The sequence below is a fragment of the Macaca mulatta genome, chromosome 3, assembly GCF_049350105.2.
Source record: "Macaca mulatta isolate MMU2019108-1 chromosome 3, T2T-MMU8v2.0, whole genome shotgun sequence".
Classification (NCBI taxonomy): domain Eukaryota; kingdom Metazoa; phylum Chordata; class Mammalia; order Primates; family Cercopithecidae; genus Macaca; species Macaca mulatta.
The window spans coordinates 7,161,233-7,186,898 of NC_133408.1; the positions used below are offsets into that span (position 1 = coordinate 7,161,233).

Here is a 25,666-nt window from a genome sequence, read left to right on the forward strand (position 1 = left end):
ATTCTCAGTTCCAAGATACATGTGCACGGTGTACAAGTTTGTTGCATAGGTAAATGTGTGCCATGGTGGTATGCTGCACCTGTCAACCCATCACCTATGTATTAAGGTGATTTCATTTCATTCATCACCTGGGTATTAAGCCCAGCATGCATTAGCTATTTTTCCTGATACTCTCCCTCCCCCTACCCATGCTTTCACAGGCAGGCCCCATTGTGTGTTCTTCCTCTCCCTGTGTCCATGTGTTCTCATTGTTCAGCTCCCGCTTATAAGTGAGAAAATGCAGTGTTTGGTTTCCTCTTCCTGCATTAGTTTGTGGAGGATAATGGCTTCCAGCTCCATCCATGTCCCTGCAAGGCATGATCTCATTCCTTTCTATGGCTGCAAAATATTCCATGGGGTATTGGTACCACCTTTAATCTCTTGGTGCCCACCCTGAGTGAGAATTGTGAAACTTGGCCTGCATGATTTAGTTCTTAGTATGGCTATGTGGTCAAAAAGTCAAAAGATAACAAGTGTTGGCAAGGCTGTATGGAGAAAATGGAACCCTGTACACTGTTGGTGGGAATGTAAATTGGTATAGCCATGATGAGAAACAATAGGAAGTTTCCTAAAAAAAAAATCATATGATCCAGTAATTCCACTAGTGGGTATATATCCAAAGGAAATGAAATCAGTATGTTCAGGGGGTACCTGCGCTCCCACATTCACTGCAGCACTATTCACAACAGCCAAGACATGGAAACACCCTAAGTTTCCACTGGTAGATGAATGGATAAAGAAAATGTGACATATACACACGCATGAACATTATTTAGCCTTTCTTGTTTGTTTTCTCCAAGTCACAGCAGGTTCAGTGACCCTACACTTTCTGAAAATAAGGAAGACGTGGATGATTGGGTCCAGCTATTTTTTTCTGTCCATGGGGAACATGTTTTCTTAAAATGGAGAATGTGGCCAGAGCAAACTTTGGTCTACTGGTTTTACTTATAACTCCTCCCCTAAATGAGTATACTTCTCATTTCAGTACTCCTTAAATAATTCAAAAGATGTAAATGTATCAAAATACACCCAAAACTCCTACTTCATTGATCCACAGAAATTCAAATGCGGTATTTCAAATCTATGTCTAGAGAAAAATATATACCTGAAACATTTTTTAAAGTTTTTTATGATTTGGGCTGTTACAAATATGCCCAAGACACAGTTCTTTAAGGAAATCTTAAAGATAGATCCTAAAAGTCATCTCCACCACACTGCAAGGACAATGCCTTGTCCTTCCCTGTCCTTCCCACCCAGAAGTCAGGGCCAAAGAATTCCCTGCTGGCTCACTCTTGCCTTTTTTGCCTACGTCAATGTCAGTTAGTATCAGCTCATATTGAACCCCCCGGGGAGCTTGGAGTGAGAGGCTAAGGGAAACTAGTGGAATGTAAGTTGATGTGACCCATGCAGCCTCTGGTTTCTTTTAGCACCCACCGGCTCCAGCAATATCTTATTACACGCTCATCATATGTCTCTGCATCTTGGCCTCCTGCCCTTCCTGCTAAAACAGGTGCAGGTCACAGGACCAGCAGTCTAAGTCATGGTGAGCTAGGTGCATCTCTGGCTGCTACTGGTTGGAAGTCACTGATCTCAGGGAAACCAACTTCCATAGCAATTCAGAGTTGGCACAAGGACCATACCTAAATAAACGAGTCCAGATATTGACTCAAGCTGGCCCTGCCGGCAGAGGGGAGAGTTGGTGCAGTAGTTAGAAGCCTGCACGTTGTGCACATGTACCCTAGAACTTAAAGTATTAAAAAAGAAGAAGAAGAAGAAGAAGTCCTTGCCCCCTAGGCTAATAAGACTATGAAGAGGAGCTTCTCTCTTGTTCCTGCCATGTCATCATTGTTAATTCCTGGATGTGTCTGCCCAATCCTCTTTTCTAAGTCATTCTTAATGACTTCAGGATTGTCTAAAGTTCAGAGTGTAAACATACGTTCATCATCACCTCTGAAAGTTTTTTTTCTAAAAAACATTATTCAATCAAAATGAACAAGGCGGCCGGGCTCGATGGCTCACACCTATAATCCCAGCACTTTGGGAGGCCGAGGCAGGTGGATCACCTGAGGTCAGGAGTTCGAGACTAGCCTGGCCAACATGGTGAAACCCTGTCTCTACTAAAAATACAAAAAAAAATTAGCTGAGCATGGTGGCATGTGCCTGTAATCCCAGCTACTTGGGAGGCTGAGGCAGGAGAATCACTTGAACCCGGGAGGCAGAGATTGCAGTGAGGTGAGATCATGCCACTGCACTCCCGCCTAGGCAGGAAGAGTGAAAACTTCGTTTAAAAAAAGAAAAGAGAAGAAAAGAAATAAAAGGAAGAACAAGGCACTATTTATCCCACTAGTTGTGGGAAATAAAAATGATAAACTTGATACATCTCCTGCCCTCCTGGGTCGCTCTATTTAAGGAAATGGGTGTGTCCACAAATCACTATACTCACTTGAGTCATAAATGTGATAAATTCCATACAAGAGTTTTGAACAAGAGTGAGTAGAGGAACCGTTTACTTGTGTTGTGTGTACATTGTGGAGAACTATATCAGACTGGGTGGGTAATCTAAAATTTAGGAAAGCTGAATGATGTAAAGTATCGGAATGGACCAAATAACCAGTCTTATGGGTGAGGAGATCATGAAGGCATATCCTGGACTAGAAAATCCCGCCTGCTCACAGCCTCGTCGTTTTGGAGTCACAGCTTGCACTGAAATGTACAGTGAATAGCCCTATGGCCGTGCAGAAAAGCTACTTACTGTCCAGTTCAATGCAAGCTGGTAATGAACTGCGTTTCATGATCACCTTGTTACACATGAAGAGATAGAATCACAGAGTTAAAGAAACTGGATGAAGATAACACTGCTTATCACCCAAAATTGATGAGCGCCCCACCCATGATTTTATCAATATAGTATATTCCTCTTCTCTAGGAGAAATCAAAATATTTTCCCCCATGAAAAAGAATATACAATTAATTTTAAGAGACAAGACACAGAAATATATTAGTCTGATCTGATATTCTTGTTAAGGGTTTAGATAGAATAAGAGTCAAAATTGACAGTTGACAGTATTCAATGATCTGAGCTGCCTAGAAAAAGGACCCCTGCCGTTATGTTAGAGTGAAATACACAAGCCTGGTAATAAATGACCTTTATCAGATATTTACATACTTCTTGTAAAAAGGGTATGTCAAAAGCGGTGCATGTCATATTCAGGATTTCTGCTGCTATGATATATAAGCTTTCACCATCAAGAAGATTCAGATAATTTACCTTATTTAGGCAATATCGTTAATCCAGTAATCAGTGTGTCTCAAATAGGAGGTTCAGCTTTCCCAAAATCATGACAAAAGTTTTCTAATCACTGGGGTTACTTTGTGCCATCGATTTTATGTCTTAAGAATGTAAAATATAAGACTTCAGATGCTTTAAAAATTGTTTGCATTTGTATGCAGCAGACTTGCAACTCACAGCTGATGCAAGCAAGGCAACTTAAGCAGTGAAGAAATAATTAACATGATTGACAAATAGGTCTTGTGATTTAATTTACATTAACAATGATGTGATGTGCATATTGACTTAATGTGTCCTTACATAATGTGGCAAGCAGAACAACACATAGCAAACCTAATTTTGACATTCTTCTGGGAAAAGGACTTTTCCCTCTAAACTTTTCTTTGATTTTTATTTTAAACCTTTTGGAAAGGACTTTTTTTTTTGTAGATATATTTTAAAATATTTTAAATGTATCTTTTTTATTTAATATATTAACCATGACTTATAATTTGGAATATTAATTATTACAATTTTATATTAGTTACAAAAAAGCTGACTACTAAGGGCAATGCGCTTCCAAACAAAATGTCATCCAGCTACAGTGTGTGTTGCGTTTTTGTGTCTGTTCTTTATAATTTACTTTTAGCTTCTCACTCTCCTCCTTTTGCTTGCCAATTGTGGCTTCTTACTAAGCCCTCTTCAATATGCCTGAACTCCTAGAATCTGATTTAGGCCAAGATATGAGATAACTGAGAGTGTTGTAATGATTTAAAATAAGATGTTCAAAGCAAAGGATTATCCTTGGAATAATGTGTATGAGATTTAGTGCATTAGCTTTCTGACACTGGTTTTGCAGTGCTGTGGAAGTGTACTTCCTGATTTTCAGCCCCGTTGCTTTGTACTAAAGTAATGATAAAAATATTCCTTAAATACCATAAATTGATGAATTACAAATATTTTGAATATAGAAAGCATAGGGTTTTGGTTTTCGTTTTGGTTTTAATGCTGATTCTTCTATAGCTACCTGTTACTTCTGTTCTTGAAAAATTGTATGCACATACATTTCCTGTATTCTATAACTCTCTTACGTTCTAAAGGGACATTCTACTACTTTACAACTATTTACAACCTACACTGTATCGTGTTTTCCTTTTTTATTTATTTGTTTTTTGAGACAGGGTTTCCCTCTATCTCCCATGCTGGAGTGCAGTGACATGACCTCGGCTCACTGCAACCTCTGCCTCCCGGGTTCAAGCAATTCTCCTGCCTCCCCTCCCTAGCAGCTGGGACTACAGGTGCGCACCACCATGCCCAGCTAATTTTTTTGTATTTTTAGTACAGACAAGGTTTTGCCGTGTTGGCCAGGCTGCTCATGAACTCCTGACCTCAGGTAATTTGCCCGCCTGAGCCTCCCAAAGTGCTGGGATTGCAGGCATGAGCCACCATGCCTGGCTTTCTTATTAAATAACTAGATTTAAAAATATGCTACGTCATACCTTTCTTTCTTGATTGGAGAAGGTAAATCCTTATGTATTCCTTCTCCCTGTTGTGACTGATAGAGAAAATTAGACCAATAACCTTTCAACTTACCTGTTTTTTCCTCATCTTAAAGCCTTGTGAAATAGAACAAATGCTAAGAAACTGATTCAGATGTATGACCAAGTTTGTGAATTACTGTGTTAATTCATTCAGAACTCAAGGCAGCACTCTATTTCATAAATAAGGAAGCTGAGACCCTGAGAGGGTTCAGTAACTATAGTAAGCAGCGTAGCTGATCTTAAACCAAACTAGTCTGGCTCCAAAGTTTTATCTTAGAAAAATTGTCTATTATTCAGATGGCAAGCACCAAGCCAAGGTTTGTCTGAATATGCTGACAACAAGGTTTTTGTGTCCAAGAAATCAAAGGGGAGGAAATGTCATTATTTTCTTTAATAAAGTATGGCAATTTAGTATTAATAATATTTACATGTGTAGTGAACATTTATGCCACTTGGGGGCAAGATTTAAAGAAATACAAGCACCTTTGGTACAACATGACATTTTCTCCAACACATTCCAACTGAGAACATTCACACCTTAATCTGACCCGATTCTCTCCTCCAGCACTGGATAGAACCTCATCCTGAGACCTTTTCTCTTAACATCAGATCAGCCCTTTTCAATCCCAAAGCTCTAACTTTACATTGAGAATCCACAGCAGGATTGATGTTGAATATGCTTGTTGGTACCTTTGGCCATTTAAAAAAATTAATTCCCCTAGTAAGACCTAACTTGAGCCACCTAGTTCTTCTACCTCTGGCTGTATTTGAAATTTTGAGTTCTAACTCCCAACTGCTTTTGAAAGCAGACAGCAGTCATAGTGATAATACAAAATAAGAGAAGCGCCATGGCTGCATTTCCTTGCTGTCTGCTGCCTATGGCTATGTATGGAAGCTCCACTGGCAGAGGCTGATGGGTTATGCTCATTGCTGTGTGCCCAGCACATTCACTGCTGCCACACACATCCCAGGTGCTCAATAAACATGACTTGATTGAATGAACAAATAAGTGAATGGTTTTCTATTAAAATTTATCAGCCAGATCCCTTACCTCTTCCTTAAGCTGATAGTAGAAATGGACTTACAATTGTTGAATAAACTGCAGACACCTTTAACAACTTCATTAGCAAAAACTCCTAGTATAATAATTGGTTTATATTAGATTATCACATGATTAATCATCTTAGTTTGTACTCTTAGTCATTTCCATGCCCCTGCATACAAATAAACCTTTTTCTTTCAAAGAATGTATGCAAAAACACGAAAAAAGGCTTACATTACAGCCTCTGATATTAGCCATATTGACATGATTTAAGCCCTCCGATAACAGTTAACTAGTTCTGAGATCGAAAGGGCAACGTAACATCTTTGAGTATCACTCTTCCCATTTGCAAAGTAAGGCAATAAGTAACTAATCTTTTAGGCTGATGAAAGAGCATGTTACTTTGCTCATGATCTGTAACTAACAAGTAACAGATAGGGTTCAAATGTGGTTCATCTGACTCCATTTTAAGTATTTCAGAATGCTAATACCCTATGACATCATCTAGGAGGGCACCGAGGAAGAGAGTTCCTGAGGCAAGATGGACAAATAGGCGTCACTCAGCAAAACTGAATCAGGAAAGAGCTTTCCAGGCTGAGTTTGCCTGCAGTGTCCGTGGTAGGCCAGGCTGAAGGCTATAACCTGACCTCCTTAGCAACATATCAACTCAAATAACCTGCCATGGACCAGTTCATAATTAAAAGTTTCACACATAAAGTGTGAAAAACTAAGAGACGCAAGGTAAAGATGTAGTTTTTCTAATATGAAATAAGAATTTATAGTTAATGGTTGTTATTAGTTGGACATAAAAAAGAACTTTAACGATAAAATTGGAATATTTATTTTACTTTTATTTTTTATTTTTTAGTTTTTTAGAGACAGGCTGGAGTCACCCAGGCTGGAGTGCAGTGGTGCCCTCATAGCTTACTGCAGCCTCGAACTCCTGGGCTCGAGGGATCCTCATGCCTTGGCCTCCTCAGTAGCTAGGACTAGAGGTGCACACCACCACAGATGGCTAATTTTTTAAAAAAATTTTGTAGAGATGGGGGTCCCGTTATGTTACCCAGGCTGGTCTTGAACTCCTAGCCTCAAGTGTTCCTCCTGCCTCGGCCTCCCAAAGTGCTGGGATTACAGGTGTGAGCCACCACATCCAGCCAAAATTGGAATCTCTGCTTCTTCAGTGGGTTTAGAATATTCCTATTTACAAGGCAGGAAACAATTAGAAGGGGCAACAGTAATTGCAGCGTCATAGTCACAAAGCAGGAAAGAAACCTCCTCTTGTATACATCATTTTAAAAGGCTTTGAAGGAAAAGCAAACCTAAATCCCCCTTTCGCACTATTTACACTACAGAATATAGTCTGAAACATTTTCATTCAAAAATAATTATTAAATTTAAAAAAGTCTGTTGAACAAAATTAGGTTAAGTAACTTGCTGAAGTACAAATTGAACGACGCTTTTTATTTAAAATGATGAGAAAATTCAAATAATAGAAGCATAATTTCAAATTGGCTACACTTCCTGTATTTCTATGCTGTATCTATGATTGTCTGTACTACTCCTTCAGTGCCATGTACAGGGTTAAAGGAAAAGAAATGTAGTATAAGCATGGTTGGTTATTATCTTCCCTCTGTTACTTTCTTTTTTCTTGCAGTTCCACCTTTCATACAACCCTTTGAGTTTCCAAGATTCTCCATTGGGCAGCGGGTCTTCATCCCGTGTGTCGTGGTCTCAGGGGACTTACCCATCACCATCACTTGGCAGAAGGATGGCCGGCCAATCCCTGGGAGCCTTGGGGTGACCATTGACAATATTGACTTCACAAGCTCCTTGAGGATTTCCAATCTCTCCCTGATGCACAATGGGAATTACACCTGCATCGCCCGGAATGAGGCCGCCGCCGTGGAACACCAAAGCCAGTTGATTGTGAGAGGTAAGCAGAGGAACGTGAGCCACGTGGCATCCATAGAGTTGATTTAACAATGGTTTAGGATGATGTGGCTTGAAATATTGTGAAAATAACTAGAACTTTGAAATTCAGTCTTGTTTCAGTAAAAAAATACAACTCTGGAACACAGCCATGAATTCCCCTAAACTCCAAGATAAGGCTTTATTTACTTAAAATATGTTTTAAATCATTAATAGCTAAGAAGGTGGGAGCCATAAGGTTTAACTCATGAACTAAGGCTTCCGTATGCTAACCCAATGAGTTTTGAGGACTAACGTTGATGAGCTTTTGCTTTATTGTATTCATATCATATTTTAATAATATTTCTTTTTTCAATAAATGGCTTTTTAAAAATATGTGTCAAAGCTATATATCAAAGTTTTTCCAAAGAGCCATAAAATAGCTTTTCATAATGTTTGTTTGAGTTTTAGAAATGTGGTTTTCTTTGCCCATCTATTCTATTTAGCATTAAATATATCATTATTTTGGAAAGCCATTGCAACATTTTAAAATTAAGCAGAGTATGGTCGTATTTATTCAAAAGAATTAAAATAGCATAGGCTAACATTCAGAAAACATTGGCAGTAATCTCATTACATCTAAACTGTAAACATCAGTCTTATTTTGAACTTCTATTCAAGTCACCAAATTCCCATTAAGGCTCACACTCTTCATCTATGAAATAAGCTGCTAGTGTTCTCTAATGTGTATCAAACACAGACATTCTGTGATTTTTAAGATTCTCCAAGAGTACTATACATTAATCTACCATTACAATATTGCAGAAGTAACTGTATGAAGTTAAAGATTTATATTAACAATGATTATTTGCATTTTAAAATTCCCCAAATTGTGGTCTCAGAGTAGTTGTTAGGAGCTGGAGGATTTCTGTAATTTCCCAGAGAGTGGAGATAGCTCTTTCTTGAACAGGAGATTCTCATGTCCTTCCTCAGTCCTTAATCCTTGTCCCCTTGATAACTCTTCTGCCTTTCCGACTGGGGAGAAATACACTTTTTATCTACTTGCCAGCAAAAGGAAGTGACACAGACTTAGAAGTCATAGGAAGAAGCTAACTTTGTATTTCCGGAAAAAAAAAATGCCCCAGGTGAGTAATTTAGAAAATATATATTCAATTAGACACAAACTTAACATCCTCATGACATTTTTCTCATTTCCACCTTGTTCTTTGGAGTGGAAGAATTAGGATACTTGATTTTTTCCCAAAATTTGAAAGATAAATAAAAAAAGGGAGCCAAGGTAGTATCTGTTTCCCAAGTGTTTTCTTATAAGCAGAGTTGACTCTTGGGTTTGTGAAGGGCAAAATAGTACATCAGCCTACTTTCTATGTAATCTGCTCTGAAGGATCCAGGTCAGGAATCTGAAATGTCAGATAAAAATGTGCAGGGATGCTTTTTGTACCACTTGCCCTTGCAGAAAAGGCAACCAGAAGTTTTTAACCAAGACAAAGGTCAGATGAGCTGAAACTGAGCCTAGCTATTTGGGATAATGTAGCTGATCATGACATGATTAATGTCTCCATGTGGTTGTTCTTCAAATATGTTAAATAAGATTTAGTTAAATTAATATTAAATCACCAGTGAGATAATGCAGCCTAGAGGAAGAAAATGTGCTTCACAAACAGGTCAGTGTGACTGGAGAAACAGACAGGGACAAGGTGGTGTGGGACTGTGGTTCTCAATCCAGACAGTTCTGTAGAATTTCCTGGGAGATTTAAGAAAACACTGATGTGCATTTTTTGGTCCCAAACTACACCAATTAAATCATAATCTTTAGGGGTAAATCCATCTTCCAGATCTCTGGGGAATTGTTCTTTTTTTCCCAAAAATCACTAGTTAGTGATTCTGAAACTTTCTTGTACATTCAGATTGCATAAGAAGCTCTAAAAAGGCCCTGATGTTCAGGATGAAGCTCCCACCAATTAAAGAACCATCTTTGGAGGTGGAACCCAGGCATCAACAATTTGTAAAATCCACAAGTTTATTCTAATATGTAGCCAAGTCTCAGTCCCAGCCCCCTGAGTCATTAGAACATGCAGCCATTTTAGAAGTGTGGATTTTTTTTTCTAGATTAAAGATTTGGCACTGTTGACTGTAACCACCGCAGCACCCTGGCCTGATTTATCTTTTTAGTTATCACACTAGTAGCTGTCTGAAGAATGGACTGGGCTAGAAAGCAAGAAGAGTAGTTAACAGGCTATTTCAGACTTTCAGGCAAGATAAAAATGCCTTGGATGAAGATGGTAATGTTAAGGTTATGAGAAGCAGTGGAATTCACAATCTATTTTGGTGGTAAAGCAAACAAAACATGCTTGTGGAGTGAATGTTGCAAATGAGATAAAAAAGAACCTTTAGTGGAATCATGCTTTGCCTAATAACAAGGTGAACGAAAGAGTCTTTAGCAGAAGCAGAGAAGAAATGATGAAGAATGGTTTTGACAAGGGGAATGATGGTCAATGATATGGAAGAAGCACCTGTCCTAGCAGTCACTAGAGCACTCCAACATTTAAGGCCCTGGAATAAGAGGAGGAAGAATCAGCAGAAGAGACGAAGAGGGAAAAGGAGCAGCTTGTAAAGGAGGAGAAAATCTAGTGGACTGTGACACTCTGGAAGCAAAATCGGAACTAAATTGAGAAAGAGGATATTAAACAGTATTGAATCCTGCTGAAAGTAGACAAAGAGGAAAACCAAGAGTTGGTCACTAGTTTAGGAAGATGGATATTGTTTATGACCTTGATGGCTATTGTTTATGACCTTGATGGCTATTGTTTATGACCTGGTGTCACTGCAGCAAGGGCCTGATTAGAGGAGCTTCAGAAAAGAAAGAAGGCCAATGTGCAGGAACTCAGAAAACACAACTATTTTTATATTTTTAGGAATTTTGCCATCACAGGAGGCAGCAAAATGGAGACAAAGTTGGAAATGGACATGGGGCAAGGGCAGGAGTTATTTTTAAGACTGGATACTTTACAGCATGCTTATATGCTTATGAGAATGAGCCAGTAGAGGGGAAAAAAATATGTGGCAAGATAAAAAGGAGGTTATTACAGGGTCAAAGTCCTTGAGTTAGTGAATGCAACCAGAATTCTTTGTACCAATGCAGTAGTATGTTCAAAGTAGTATAATAACCATGGTGTGAAGCTCCAGTAGGTAGCACCAACAGAAATGACTGAAAATTATAGGGAGGAGGAATGTTTTGGGTCAAAGAAGTAGAAAAACAAAAATTATCTAATGGGACCATCACAGAGTAACAGGTAACACATTTATCCTCCTACTGCAAACTAACTATAAATTGGACTGATATGCATAAACAAATTCATGCAGTGAGCTCCAAATTCACCCCAGATGGCTGCTTGGGGTACTTTGTGCACATGACAAGGGAGTGCAGAGCCCAAATAGATCACAGTGATCTTGGCAGGTGGAGAAAACAGAGAGAGAAATTGAAAGATACTGAGATGATTACTGGGTATTGAAGGACAAACTACTGGAGATTAGGGAGCTATTCAAAGAAAGATCTCTAGAAATCTGTACAGGGCTCCTTTGCAGTTTCAGCTGAATACTGTTCTTCACATGCAAAGGGTGCTAGCAGAAGTTGCACACTGCTTGGGAATGCTGGAGTTCTAACTAGCCAGAATAGGGGAATTCAGTTGAAATCTCAGAAAGGCCACCCACTAGGAGTAGAACTAATCTAGCCCCAGAATAAGGGTTACTCTAGGCCAGCCCTGAAAAGCCTACGAAGATTCTTGACAAGATAAAACTTCTCCACTAGTAAGTTAATTGTGTGCACGTACAACATTTGACACTAAAAAGGAAGACAACAAAATCCAGACCCCCAACAGCACAGCATATCCACAATGTACTGCATTCAGTAAACACAGGCACACCTCATTTTATTGCACTTTTCTTTTTCTTTTTTGAGACGGATCTCACTTTGTCACCCAGGCTGGAGTGCAATGGGCCGATCTTCACTCACTGCAACATCGGCCTCCTGAGTTCAAGCAATTCTCCTGCCTCAGCTTCCTGAATAGCTGGGATTACAGGCATGTGCCACCACGCCCAGCTAATTTTTGTATTTTTAGTAGAGATAAGGTTTCACCATATTGGCCAGGCTGGTCTTGAACTCCTGGCCTCAGGTGATGCACTCCATTCGACCTCTGAAAGTGCTGAGATTACAGGAGTGAGCCACCATGCCCAGCCACACTTTGCTTTATTGCGCTTCCCAGGTACTGCATTTTTTACAAATTGAAGGTTCGTGGCAATCCTGCATCGAGCAAGTCTTTGGGGACCATTTGTTCCAACAGTATGTGCTCACTTCGTGTCTGTATGTCACATTTTGGTAATTCTTACCACATTTCAAACTTTTATTATTGTTATGTCTGTTACGGTGATTAGTAATCAGTAATCCCTAGTGTTACTGTTACAATGTTACTATTATAATTGTTTAGTAGCCATATGAGATGGCAAACTTAATCAATAAATGTTGGGTGTGTTCTGACCACTCTACCAGCCAACCATTTCCCAGTCTCCATTTCTTAACTTCCCTATTTCCTAAGACATAACAATATTGAAATGAAATGGTCTCCAGTGTTAGAGTGAAAGGGAGAGTCATTACACATCTCTCACTTTAAATCAAAAGCTAGAAATGATTACATTCGGTGAGGAAGGCATTTGAAAGCCAAGATAGGCTGAAAGCTAGGCTTCCTATGCCAAACTGTTAGTCACATTGTAAGCACAAAGGAAAAGTTCTTGAAGGAAATGAAAAATGCTACTCCAGTGAACACACAAATGGTAAAGTGAAACAGCCTCATTGCTAATATGGAGAACGTTTAAATGGTGTGGAAGATAAAATACAAACCAGCCACCACATTCCCTTAAGTTAAAGCTTGATCCAGGGCAAGTCCCTAACACTCTTCTTTTCTATAAAGGCTGAGTGATGTGAGGAAGCTGCGGAAGAAAAGTTTGACCTGGGGTGATTGTAAAACTTAGCACATTGTTTGGTAGTCTGGGTTACTAGGAAGATTTGTAAAGACTTGATCTAAAATAAATTAGCTGTTGTCTTGAGGAAAATATAAGAAAACAAAAACAAAATCCCAAAAGCAAAAATCTCTTAGCTGTTATGTATGAGTCAATAAGAGCCAAATCTCATAGCTCTTATGACAGTGGACTGATGGTTTCCCTGATATCCTGCTCAGTGGAGTGACCTTAGCATTGATGAAGCTGTTAGAAATAAAGCATTAGGCTTCATGACAGAGCACTTCTGCCCTTTGCTTCCTGTTGTGGTCTTTGCACCACTCACAGGAAAGTACCAACACAAGAGTTCCTATTTGTGATTCCAAAGGAGGTTCATTTTCTCACCCTTTTTTATATCTTCTGATGAGTCCATGGTTTCTGACTTTTAATGGTGAACTGCCACATAGAGAAACAAACACATTGGCTAAAATAGTAGTTGACTGTCAGTTGACAGGAAAAATGAAAATTATAGAAGGTTTCTATTTTATTGTCATCTATTGATCCAATTTTTGATAGAATTCTCATGCTATGATTTTACTTCATTCATTCATTCATCCTTACCCAAAATATTTCTTAAATATCTGTTTTATAATCGGTATTATTTTGAGTGTCGAGGATACCATGGTGATTAAAATAAAGACACCAAGTCTCTGCCCCATAAGGCTCAAATTCTAGTGAAGGGAAGAGATAATGAACAAACAATGTCAGTTATTTACAAGGACTATGAAAAATAAACATGTGGTACATGGATTGAGAAAGATGGGGATGAAAATAGTGTTTTAGGTAGGCTGGGCAGGGGAAGGCTTTCTGGAGAGATCTTTGGGCAGAGACTTGACTGAAGTGAAGGCGTACGACCCAGGGAATTGTAGGAAGCGAGTTTTAAGCAGAGAGACCAACAAGTCTGAAGACAGAGTGTGGAGTGAGTTTTGTGTGTTCACAGCATAGCAAGAGGCCCAAGGTGCTTCCTGTTCAGTAAGAGAGGACAGAAAGTTTAAGGCAGAGAGATAAGCAGGGGCCAGGCCATCTATTCTCAGAATGATGGGAAAACATCGATTTAATTTTCAGTGTCGTAAATTAAATCTTACCTAGACTTTGGCCAAGTCCCATCTCAACTAAATGTCACCGAGTAGAGAATGGCAGTATTTATCCATGCACTCCCTCCCACCTCCACCAAATGGCATTCATTAAAACTGAATTTCTGCCCACGTTTACAGCTAGGGAAACCTAAATTAATTCTTTGGAAATATATAGCAACTTAGAAGCCATGGCTTCCACACGTAAGATGCTGGACTACATTTAAAACTAGAAAAATGGCTGTCTTATTATAACCATAGTATTCTTTATTTAAAAATAAAGCAACAACAGAAGTAATCCCCCCTCCAACACACACAAAATAAACAGATCAAGCCAAAGACCTCTATATTTTAAACAACCCTCATTTTAGGCAACACCAGGAATAAACTTCCTCAAAGAAACCTATTTGAAACTTCAGATACTCTCAGCCTATGTGGATCCCATGACAAGATATTGGTATTTTGGAATATATATCAAATTGTTCTTTTTGGAGAGACAGGAGTGCTGGTTATGTGCATGGAATTATGATTCACAGAAGTGTTGGCAAAGTTAGCCATATTGCCTCTTGGAGATGTGATATAATTATGTAGCCGAACCTATTCATCTCTTTAATTACTCCTCCTCCCCACCAGAAAAACCGCTCTGTATTAGTCCATTTTTATGCTGTTGATAAAGACATACCCAAGACTGGCTAATTTGTAAAGAAAAAGAGGATTAATGGACTCACAGTTCCACGTGGCTGGGAGGTGAAAGGCACGTCTTACATGGTGGCAGGCAAGAGAGAGCTTGTGCAGGGGAAATCCCCTTTATAAAACCATCAGATCTCATGAGACTTATTCACTATCACAAGAACAGCATGGGAAAGATCCGCCCCCCATGGTTAAATTACCTCCCACTGTATCCCTCCCGCAATATGAAGGAATTGTGGGAGCTACAATTCAAGATGAGATTTGGGTGAGGACACCACCAAACCATGTCATGCTCTATTGGAAAACCAACTATATTGGCAAGCAGGCTCACCACAATATACCAAATAATGTGTTATACTAATAAAAGGAAATCAAAATATCATCTTTAAAAAAGGAAACCAACAACTTTGGGGAATTATACACCCAGACACTATAGAGTACTGGTGGTGTTTTTGTTCTGTCATAAGTTTTGGCCCAAATGGCAGCAGTCCCAAAGGCTTCAATCCTTCCATCTCAGGCTTTGTATCTTGTTGGCCAGAGTCCTCCTATGAGGCTGTCTTCTGCTGTCCCTCAGATGGCACTTCCATTGGGTCCACTCTTCTCAAAGACCTCGGGCTTTGGGGGTCACCCTGATCTGAGTTATTAACTTAGCCATGCTCCATTTCCCTAGTCTATAAAACTGAAGTAATAACATTCATTTATTCATGTGTCCTTTCAACACGTAGTTACAGAGTGCTTTCTGTACTCCAGATCTGTGCTGTGGGCTGGGCATACCATGGTCTATGAGAAATGAATGGTTCTTGTTCTCATAGCGTGCACAGCCTAGTGTGGGAGACAGACTATTAAACAGAAATACCAAATGAGTGTAGTAAAGGTTATGGTAAGTGATTAAGGGCTCAAAGAAGCACTTAATCTTATCCACAGCATCAGAAAAAAAATGTGCCTAAGTGAGCGCTAAGCTAAGATGCAAATAGTAATTGGGAACTTGTTAAACAAAGATATGAAGAAGTCTGTGTGAAGACTCGGTAGCAACATCGGTCTTGGGGACTGGATAATAGACAGGGTTTTAGAATGGTTGGGGCAAAGTCTGCAAGAGGAGAATGTCACAGAATGCAACTGGAGACCAAGGGCTCAAGTCATAAAAATCCTTTAAAATATCCCAAGAGTCTGGATTATACCAAAGGGCCATGGGAATATGGGATGCTTTGAAGCAAGGAAGTCACATCATCCAATTTGTGTCTTAGATCCTTTAGGTTGCTGTGTGAAGAATGAATTCAAGTGGGACAGTTGGTGGCAGGTAGACCAGTTAGGGGGCTGAGAAATCTAAATAAGAGACATATGGGCCTTGTCCTAGGTTGGGTTCCCTTGAAAGTAGAATGTGAGGTACAGAATTGGCTGGCAGGTTATTTATTTGGGATGTCATTCCTGGATCCCAGAATGGAAAGAATGAGATCAGAAAGGAAGAAAAAAATCAATAAAAGTTACTTTAATGAGCTGGTTGCTGCTATGGGCAACTGGAGCTCATTCCTACTGGGAGCCCTCTAAGGAATCACATAGAACAGTGGTTCTTGAAGTGTGATCTCTGTACCAGCAGCCTCAGCATCACCTGGAAGCTCATTAGAAAGGCAAAATCCTGGATTCCACCCCAGACCTACTGAGTCAGAATCAGTGGAGACAGGGTTCAGCAATGTGTGGTTTAATCAGCTCTTCAGGTGGTTCTAATGCCCTCTAATATTTGAGAAGCGTAGGCATAGAGCAGGCCTCATAATTGCCCCCACTGGATCGGAGGAAAGTGAGGCAGAGAATTTATACCCTGACTCCTGTCCCTCAGTGATGGACAATTGTTTTTCACATGTCAGGGTTGCACCAGTAAGGTGGATAAAGGCTCATGACTTCTGAGAAGGCCTGAGACAGCAAAGAGAGGGACCCATCCCCTTAGTGCAGTGTCCTGGCAAAGTGTGTGGAGGTGGAGCTGTCCACCCAGAGGTGCTGAAACCGGGTGGACAGAGGGGCTGTGCCCCTTTCCCACATAACCAGACTACTCACTATGACTGGGGTGTGGCAGTGGAGATGAAGAGAATTTGAAGCTACATTTTCAAGAAATAATTATCAGTATCTGATTAAAAAAAAAAAAGAAAGAAATAGAAGAGGATATGAAAGGAAATTCCATTTTTCTTGCTTGAGGACCTTAATGGATGGTGGACAGGAACAGGTACCATTTTGGAAACTTGAGTTAGAGGTACGTGTGATATAAGTTAATGATGGGGGGATATGGTGCTCTACACACCAAGAGAAGATGAAGGCAATCATCATTATGGGAGTGGGTGAAATAGCTCAGGAGGTTTGTTGAGTAAGATGTGGAGAAGATTGAAGACAACACCCTGAGAAGCAGGAGAGGGCCATAGTAGAGGACCCTCTCTTTAATAAGCAAGTAAAATAAGAATTGTCTTGAGGGCAATTCTGGGAGGGGTCAAAGGATGGAACTAGGAGTACTTGAAACCCACTGAGTCCTCAGGAAATGCTCACTTTTATTACTAAGTGACTCCTGGGGGGGCTCCTGATTCCTTTAGGACAATTTCTTAGGCTGCCATTTTGTAGAAAAAAAATATGTGGGTCAAATATTAATAATTTCTTTAAAAAAATCTCTACTTTAAAAAAAATAAACTGCTGCTTACTTTAAAAAATTGGTAACTCTGTTGTCCCTAGGGATAATGGTCATTCCCAGTGCTTAGAGCATACGAGGATGATGTCATTAATTACATGTTAAACACTGGGTCCTCATTCAGACACTCCCCTGCCCTGGAATTTTATTCTTAGCTGGTGATGCAGCTGTCTCAAAGTGATGGCAACCCCCAAGGGACTGTATGCCTGTTGTCTTCCCATTAGGCTCTGGGCAGGCAAAGAAATTTGTTTAGAAACTTATTACAACTTTTCCCAGGAATCCATCACCTCTAATTTTGCCAGGCAGAACTCAACCCAAGCATACTCTTTTTTTTTAAATTATTTTTTATTATTATACTTTAAGTTCTAGGGTATATGTGCATAACGTGCAGGTTTGTTACATATGTATACTTGTGCCCTGTTGCTGTGCTGCACCCATCAACTCGTCAGCACCCATCAACTCGTCATTTACATCAGGTATAACTCCCAATGCAATCCCTCCCCCCTCCCCCCTCCCCATGATAGGCCCCCGTGTGTGATGTTCCCCTTCCCGAGTCAAGTGATCTCATTGTTCAGTTCCCACCTATGAGTAAGAACATGCGGTGTTTGGTTTTCTGTTCTTGTGATAGTTTGCTAAGAATGATGGTTTCCAGCTGCATCCATGTCCCTACAAAGGACACAAACTCATCCTTTTTTATGGCTGCATAGTATTCCATGGTGTATATGTGCCAGATTTTCTTAATCCAGTCTGTCACTGATGGACATTTGGGTTGATTCCAAGTCTTTGCTATTGTGAATAGTGCTGCAATAAACATATGTGTGCATGTGTCTTTATAGCAGCATGATTTATAATCCTTTGGGTATATACCCAGTAATGGGATGGCTGGTACCATTCCTTCTGAAACTCTTCCAATCAATAGAAAAAGAGGGAATCCTCCCTAACTCATTTTATGAGGCCAACATCATCCTGATACCAAAGCCTGGCAGAGACACAACAAAAAAAGAGAATTTTAGACCAATATCCCTGATGAACATCGATGCAAAAATCCTCAATAAAATACTGGCAAACCGGATTCAGCAGCACATCAAAAAGCTTATCCACCATGATCAAGTGGGCTTCATCCCTGGGATGCAAGGCTGGTTCAACATTCGCAAATCAATAAACATAATCCAGCATATAAACAGAACCAAAGACAAGAACCACATGATTATCTCAATAGATGCAGAAAAGGCTTTTGACAAAATTCAACAGCCCTTCATGCTAAAAACGCTCAATAAATTCGGTATAGATGGAACGTACCTCAAAATAATAAGAGCTATTTATGACAAACCCACAGCCAATATCATACTGAATGGGCAAAAACTGGAAAAATTCCCTTTGAAAACTGGCACAAGACAGGGATGCCCTCTCTCACCACTCCTATTCAACATAGTGTTAGAAGTTCTGGCTAGGGCAATCAGGCAAGAGAAAGAAATCAAGGGTATTCAGTTAGGAAAAGAAGAAGTCAAATTGTCCCTTTTTGCAGATGACATGATTGTATATTTAGAAAATCCCATTGTCTCAGCCCAAAATCTCCTTAAGCTGATAAGCAACTTCAGCAAAGTCTCAGGATACAAAATTAATGTGCAAAAATCACAAGCATTCTTATACACCAGTAACAGACAAACAGAGAGCCAAATCAGGAATGAACTTCCATTCACAATTGCTTCAAAGAGAATAAAATACCTAGGAATCCAACTTACAAGGGATGTAAAGGACCTCTTCAAGGAGAACTACAGACCACTGCCAAGCATACTCTTAAGGTGTCGGATCTGAGGAGTATGGCCCCAGTTCTTCTTGGTGTAAGTACATGGATGTTCCCAGTCTTAGAATTCTTATTGTAACTCACAAGTTCATTTTCATGAAAGGGACCTACATATTCACTGGTACATGATAAGAAATCACTTAGGGATTGAATATTTAAATTCATGACAGTCTTCTGTCAAAATTTGAAGGAAATGTATATGATTTGGCTTATTCATGCTCTTAGTAAAATATAGCATTTTCCTCAAGGTGGTCTCAAGTTGCATGGTCTATCAGCCAAACATCAAATATCTGAGCTATTAATTATTCTCTTTGCTGTAAAAATTAAGAAGTTCACTGACTGCAGAAGCTTCTTTCTTAGGTCTTCATGTGACTGTAAATCACTGGGGTATCTGAAGAGAGAATTCCAGTCTATGAGGAAAGAGGTGCACATGGGAAATCCCCTGGCTACTCCAGGGTCAGAAACAGTTTTCAATGATATAGGGTAATTATTCTAGTAATTTAGGGAACATTTTCATCTGTAACTGCGTTATGCTTACAATATTTCAATAGTTGTTTCTCATATAAACTTCTTTGATGAGATTTTAAGGAACATTTTGTTGGATTAGAATCAAACTGGGAGGGGTAATGGATCAATTATAATTAGACATGCTACCAGAGGGAATGCAAGAGATTTTCTACCCTGTCCATTGATGAGCAATTTCTTGCTCTTGGCAGAACTTGAGCCAAATGGAGCATAGAATGTGGATGGCTGCAGATTTCCCTTCCACCTGGGGAGAATAATTTTGGCACAATGTCTTCAACTTTGTCACCTACTCTTGAGGTTGATTGGTTACTTTTACTAGAAAACTTAGCTCTATATAATCTCTACCATATTTCTTAGAGATAATTTACTCCCCTAGAGACAGTCATTCCTTATTATCTTATTTTAAATATATTTTCATTTTCTTAATTACATTTTGTCTCCGAATACCATGAAGTATTCTACATGAAGTAACATTGCTTATTAGTTAAGCAATATCTCAGAGACCCATTGGCTGTGCAAATTATTTATTTCATTTGCAAGTTGGGAACTTTGCTCGTTAAGAATATGTCGGGGCCGGGCGCGGTGGCTCAAGCCTGTAATCCCAGCACTTTGGGAGGCCGAGATGGGCGGATCACGAGTTCAGGAGATCGAGACCATCCTGGCTAACACGGTGAAACCCCGTCTCTACTAAAATACAAAAAAAATTAGCCGGGCGAGGTGGCGGGCGCCTGTGCTCCCAGCTACTCGGGAGGCTGAGGCAGGAGAATGGCGTGAACCCGGGAGGCAGGGCTTGCAGTGAGCTGAGATCCGGCCACTGCACTCCAGCCTGGGCAACAGAGCTAGACTCCGTCTCAAAAAAAAAAAAAAAAAAAAAGAATATGTCGGGCCATGTGCAGTGGCTCACGCCTGTAATCCCAGCACTTTGAGAGGCCGAGGCGGGTGGATCAGGAGGTCAGGAGTTCAAGACCAGCCTGGCCAAGATGATAAAACTCCGTCTCTACTAAAAATACAAAAAAATTAGCTGGGTGTGGTGGCAGGCGCCTGTAATCCCAGCTACTCAGGAGGCTGAGGCAGAGAATTGCTTGAACCTGGGAGGCAGAAGTTGCAGTGAGTGGAGATCACACCAATGCACTCCAGCCTAGACAACAGAGTGAGACTCCGTCTCAAAAAAAAAAAAAAAGGCAAAGCCAAACATACCTGCATTTACTAAATTAACCAGCACTCTTATAGCAGTATCTCCACAGTTCTGAGAACTTTTCTAATCTTAATTTGTTCGCTCTTTTTAACAGTCCTTAAAAATGAGTTCCATAATTATCTCCAATTTTCAGATAAGAAAATTGAGACCAAGAGCCATTTTATACTTTGCACAAAATTGCCCAATAGGAAATAGCAGAGCTGGACACCAAGCCAGTATGTTTAACAGTTGGCTTTATGCTGGTAGTCTGGTGCTTCTTCATGTGTAAATCTTTCTACAGAAAGTAAGGCTAGAAAATTAAAAGCAATGATTTTCCAGAAACACTGTGGTTAATTCCATCTCTGGCTGCTTCTTGTGTCTTGACATTTTCCCTTCCTCCTTGGTTATTTTAAGGCCAAAGTGATCTTCAGCTTGGCTCAGATCATTGTAACATGCTTCTAAGCCCCTTGCTAACTTAGGCCCTAACCATCTTCTCAGTCTATCATATGTGGTAGCTGGAGTTCCTATCTACTTATAACATGTAGGCTCACATTTATGTCTCAAAATTAAGAATTCTGGATTTTGCAAGGCTGAAGAGATTAGCCTTACCAGGAATTTCCAAGTATTTACTCTATGGTGTAGATAATTCATCTCCTCTCACATAGTTTATGACTGCCTCATTGAAAGTCTACCCTGTAGTGAATCCCTGATCTGCTGGGAAAGATTAGGGGATTAGAATACCTTCAGATGCTACCTTTCCTAGGAGAATGTGTGTGTTCTTCTCTCTAAGAGGTATGATACATATTAAAATCCTAATGGCTTGTCTCAAATAATATGCTTGCTTTTGGGAGATATGTTTTAAGTGAAGTCATATGTATGTTTTAGGTAGGGATGGGTGTTTACAGCGCCTCACAACATTCACCAGATAAGCAGTCACTTATTATCTTGTTTTTTATAGGCACACTAGAAAAGCTTTATGGTACCTCACTGCAACTGCTCTTCAGAGTCCGCCTTTGGCCCGCCCTGGTGCTGACATCAGGCATAACGCACTATGTCCTCACCAGAATTTTGGGAAAAGTTCAGCCCCACATTGTATTCTTTTTTTTTTTTTTTTTTTTTTTAGACAGAGTCTTGCTCTGTCCCCCAGACTGGAGTGCTCTCTCGGCTCACTGCAAGCTCCGCCTCCTGGGTTCACGCCCACATTGTATTCTTGATTGCCTTTAGGAGGTGCCTATTATTTCTCACTTTATCTCCTGTTAGAGGAAAAATCAACATCAAATGCTTTGACCAGTTCACATCCAAGATGAATACTTATATTTGATAATTACTATTGGAGGCACAAATATGTATTTGATCTGCTTTTTTTTTTTTTGAGATGGAGTTTCACTCTTGTTGCCCAGGCTGGAGTGCAGTGGTGCAATCTCAGCTCACTGCAACCTCCGCTTCCCGGGTCCAGCCGATTCTCCAGCCTCAGCCTCCTGAGTAGCTAGGATTACAGGCATGCGCCACCACACCCAGCTAATTTTGTGTTTTTAGTAGAGATGGGGTTTCTCTGTGTTGGTCAGACTGGTCTCAAACTCCGAACCTCAGGTGATCTGCCCACCTCAGCCTCCCAAAGGGTTGGGATTACAGGCGTGAGCCACCGTGCCCAGCCTGATCTGTTCTTTAAATGGTGATTCTGATTCAATTTTCCATTGAGGGAATTTCTGAATATTTTTGATAACACAAGCAAAAGCAAAATGTTCCATTCCTTTGATTTAGTCAAACTTCCTCCTTCGAGGCCAGTTTTCCCTAGTGCAAAGGGCTTTTACCTGTGACAAAAGCTCATTGATATGAATCAGAAAATTTTTCAGCACTGAGATTACTCTCTTAATTTGTCCCAAACTGCCAATAGTATTTTTATTGTCCCATGTATATGGAACAGTCTTATTTTTAATGTTCGTTAAAATGATTCAGTTTCTTAAAATCACACCTTTACTCAGTTTCTGGTCTAGTGTTAATTACTGGTGACATTTTTCTCTTTTCAGTTCCTCCCAAGTTTGTAGTTCAGCCGCGGGACCAGGATGGGATTTATGGCAAAGCTGTCATCCTCAATTGTTCTGCTGAGGGTTACCCTGTACCTACCATCGTGTGGAAATTCTCTAAAGGTATAGAGTTACTTGATCTGCTTGTTACCTGTCAAACATTTGCTATGTTCTAAAGGATTAGATAGATGAACATTTCTAGATTTCCAGAGAAGTTTCTTGCGAATAGATATGTATCTCTGTTTCCACCAAGCCTATCATTCTCTCATAGACATTCCTAGTCATCCACCTAGGTGTTTTTATTCAGACCCACAGTGTGTCTGTTCTATATAACATGCCCTTGGAAAGGCCACAAAGGGATGGAAGGTTTTCCCATAGATTGTTTCAGCACTTAGGAAGTCCTACCTTGCCCACCTATATTACATAACCATGGTCTGCTTAGAGATCACTGCATGCTTGTCCATGAAGACATGTGAGTTTAAATTGTCAGAACTACTCATAGCTGGAAAATTATTTCCCCAGTATTTAGATAGATGAGTGGGTTTAGAAAATGACAGATAATATCATTGATTGTTTTATTCACCTGATTACCTTAGAATATACACATTACACCTCATCTCCTTGGCATGCTCTTTTTAAAAACAAACACCCCCAATGTCCCATCATGATTGTCTCATGTTCCCCGCTCGCACCCCTAATCATGTTCCCTCTTCTAATGCAGAGCAGTAGCTCGTGGGTTTTAGGTGACATTGTAGACATTACACAAGTAGAAATGTATGATATGGAAACAAAGGGTGGAATCATGTTAGACTTTGGAAAAACAATTTCTGTTCATTAGGGTAGCTTCTTCAGAATGCTTCCTTAACTGTACTTGCAAACATATTGGAAGTTCTCTTTCTTTTGTCATTTAGACACTTGAATTCAGCACTATGTTAATACAAAATAGTTGAGGGCCAAATATGTACTGGTGAGATCAAATAGTCAGTCAGTCATGACCTTTTTTCCCCAATAACCTAAGACCTAGTATCTAGGTTTAATTATTGTGAGGTATTTGTTTTTGTGTAGACTTAATCATCATTTATACTCTAGATGTTTCTTTTTAAAACAGAATGTTGCATTTTCTCATTACGGAAACAACTATGACCAAAGGAAAAACAAATGGTACATTGGTTGCAACCCTCCTGCCAACTCTCTTTTGAGAAGGAAAGTAAAGAAGTGGGGAAGAGGGTGCTAGACACTGTCTGGGAGAACAACTAAATTTTTAAAAGTCCCTGAGGCACCTTCCCTGTCACACACCACATCCACTGTCCATGTGCAAAGGACTTCTTCAAAAATAAAAGCCTGTTATTCGGAGTTTCTGCTCCCATGACTTTTTATTTCCTGCCATATTTGAAGCTCCATTGTGCATTATTACATGGAAACAGATGAATATCATAAATTTAATTTAGTTTCTATCGAGGTACGTATTTGATATTATGGACATTTTCCATGACATTTGCCTCTTTGACATTATTTTTAATGCTTGTCATTATGCAGGCGTTCTCTCTCTCCCTGAGGGTGTTGACAGTTTTCACTCTCATAAACGCTGTAGCAAATGAACAGTCCTGTATGTTAATTCAATGTGCATACATGTGAGTGAAGTGAAATGGCACCAGCCATATAGAAGGCTCTTACTCTGTACTGCCCAAGGGCACTTAGGCCACCAACAGTAGGGGTGGGTGTATGTGGCCCAGCATCCTCACCAACTAGATAACAGTTTTTTTTAAATAGTCTTTACAACCTGATGGTTGAAAATGCCCTCTCATTTTAATTTGCATACTTAGATTGTTAACGTTGTTTAAAATGTTTTATCTTATGTTAACAGACCACTTCTACTTCTCCTTTGGGAAATTTATTATTCAGGTTACTTGCACACTTATCTCTGTGTCTTATTTATTTGGAAGTGTTTCTATATAGATGAAATAATGCTTTGTCTGTCTTGGATGTTACTGACGTTTTATCCCTTCTTACCACTAATTTAAAAATTAAGTTGTAGTAGTAGCTTTTTTGTCTTTAAATTTCATATGCAATATCAAGTCATCAAAGAAAAAAATTAGAAATTGCAATTTTTTAAAAAGTTAAATTCCCCCCCAAATAACATCACTCAAAGATAACCAAAGATAACTGCTGCAAACATGTTTTGTCTCTAGCCTGTCAGTCCTGTTCCCAAGCAACTGTATACCCGTAGATGCACATTATACATTTTTAAAATTTTTGATCATATGATTGTTGCTGGCTTATAATCTTCTTTCTTCAGTTAACAATATGCTATGTATATCTTGCCATAACAACAAATATGGTGCTTAATATGACTTTTTTTTTCTGGAGATGGAGTCTTGCTCTGTCGCCCAGGCTAGAGTGCAGTGGTGCAATCTCAGCTCACTGCAGCCTCCGCCGCCTGGGTTCAAGCAATTATCCCACCTCAGCCTCCCAAGCAGCTGGGATTACAGGTGCGCGCCACCACGCCCAGCTAATTTTTTGTATTTTTAGTGGAGATGAGGTTTCACCACGTTGGCCAGGCTGGTCTTGAACTCCATGACTTTTTAATGTCTGTGTAATGTTTATTTTAATACATCAATAATTACATTTATCTAATTAGTTAAGATTGAGTTCAGCCACTTAAACTCACAAGAGTTTATTTTTCTTGTAAGAGGACTCTGGATGTAGACAGCTCAGGACTAGTTGGCTTGACTAAGTCATCAGGCACCCAAACTTCTTATGTGTTAGGAAGATTTCTGCCTCTCCTAGCAGCATTCTTCATCCCCAAATGATGGCCACCAAGCTCTAGTGTCAACTTCCTTTCACATTTC

General features: G+C 39.7%; 1 protein-coding gene across 1 annotated transcript in view; it reads left to right on the forward strand.

Annotated features, from left to right (window-relative positions):
- DSCAM (DS cell adhesion molecule) overlaps positions 1-25,666 on the forward strand; it is an 831,700-nt gene that overhangs the window by 535,868 nt on the left and 270,166 nt on the right. The window contains exons 9-10 of the mRNA XM_028845317.2: positions 7,545-7,823; positions 22,821-22,940. Coding sequence (XP_028701150.1) covers positions 7,545-7,823; positions 22,821-22,940 — 399 coding nt within the window. The remainder of the gene's footprint in view (positions 1-7,544; positions 7,824-22,820; positions 22,941-25,666) is intronic.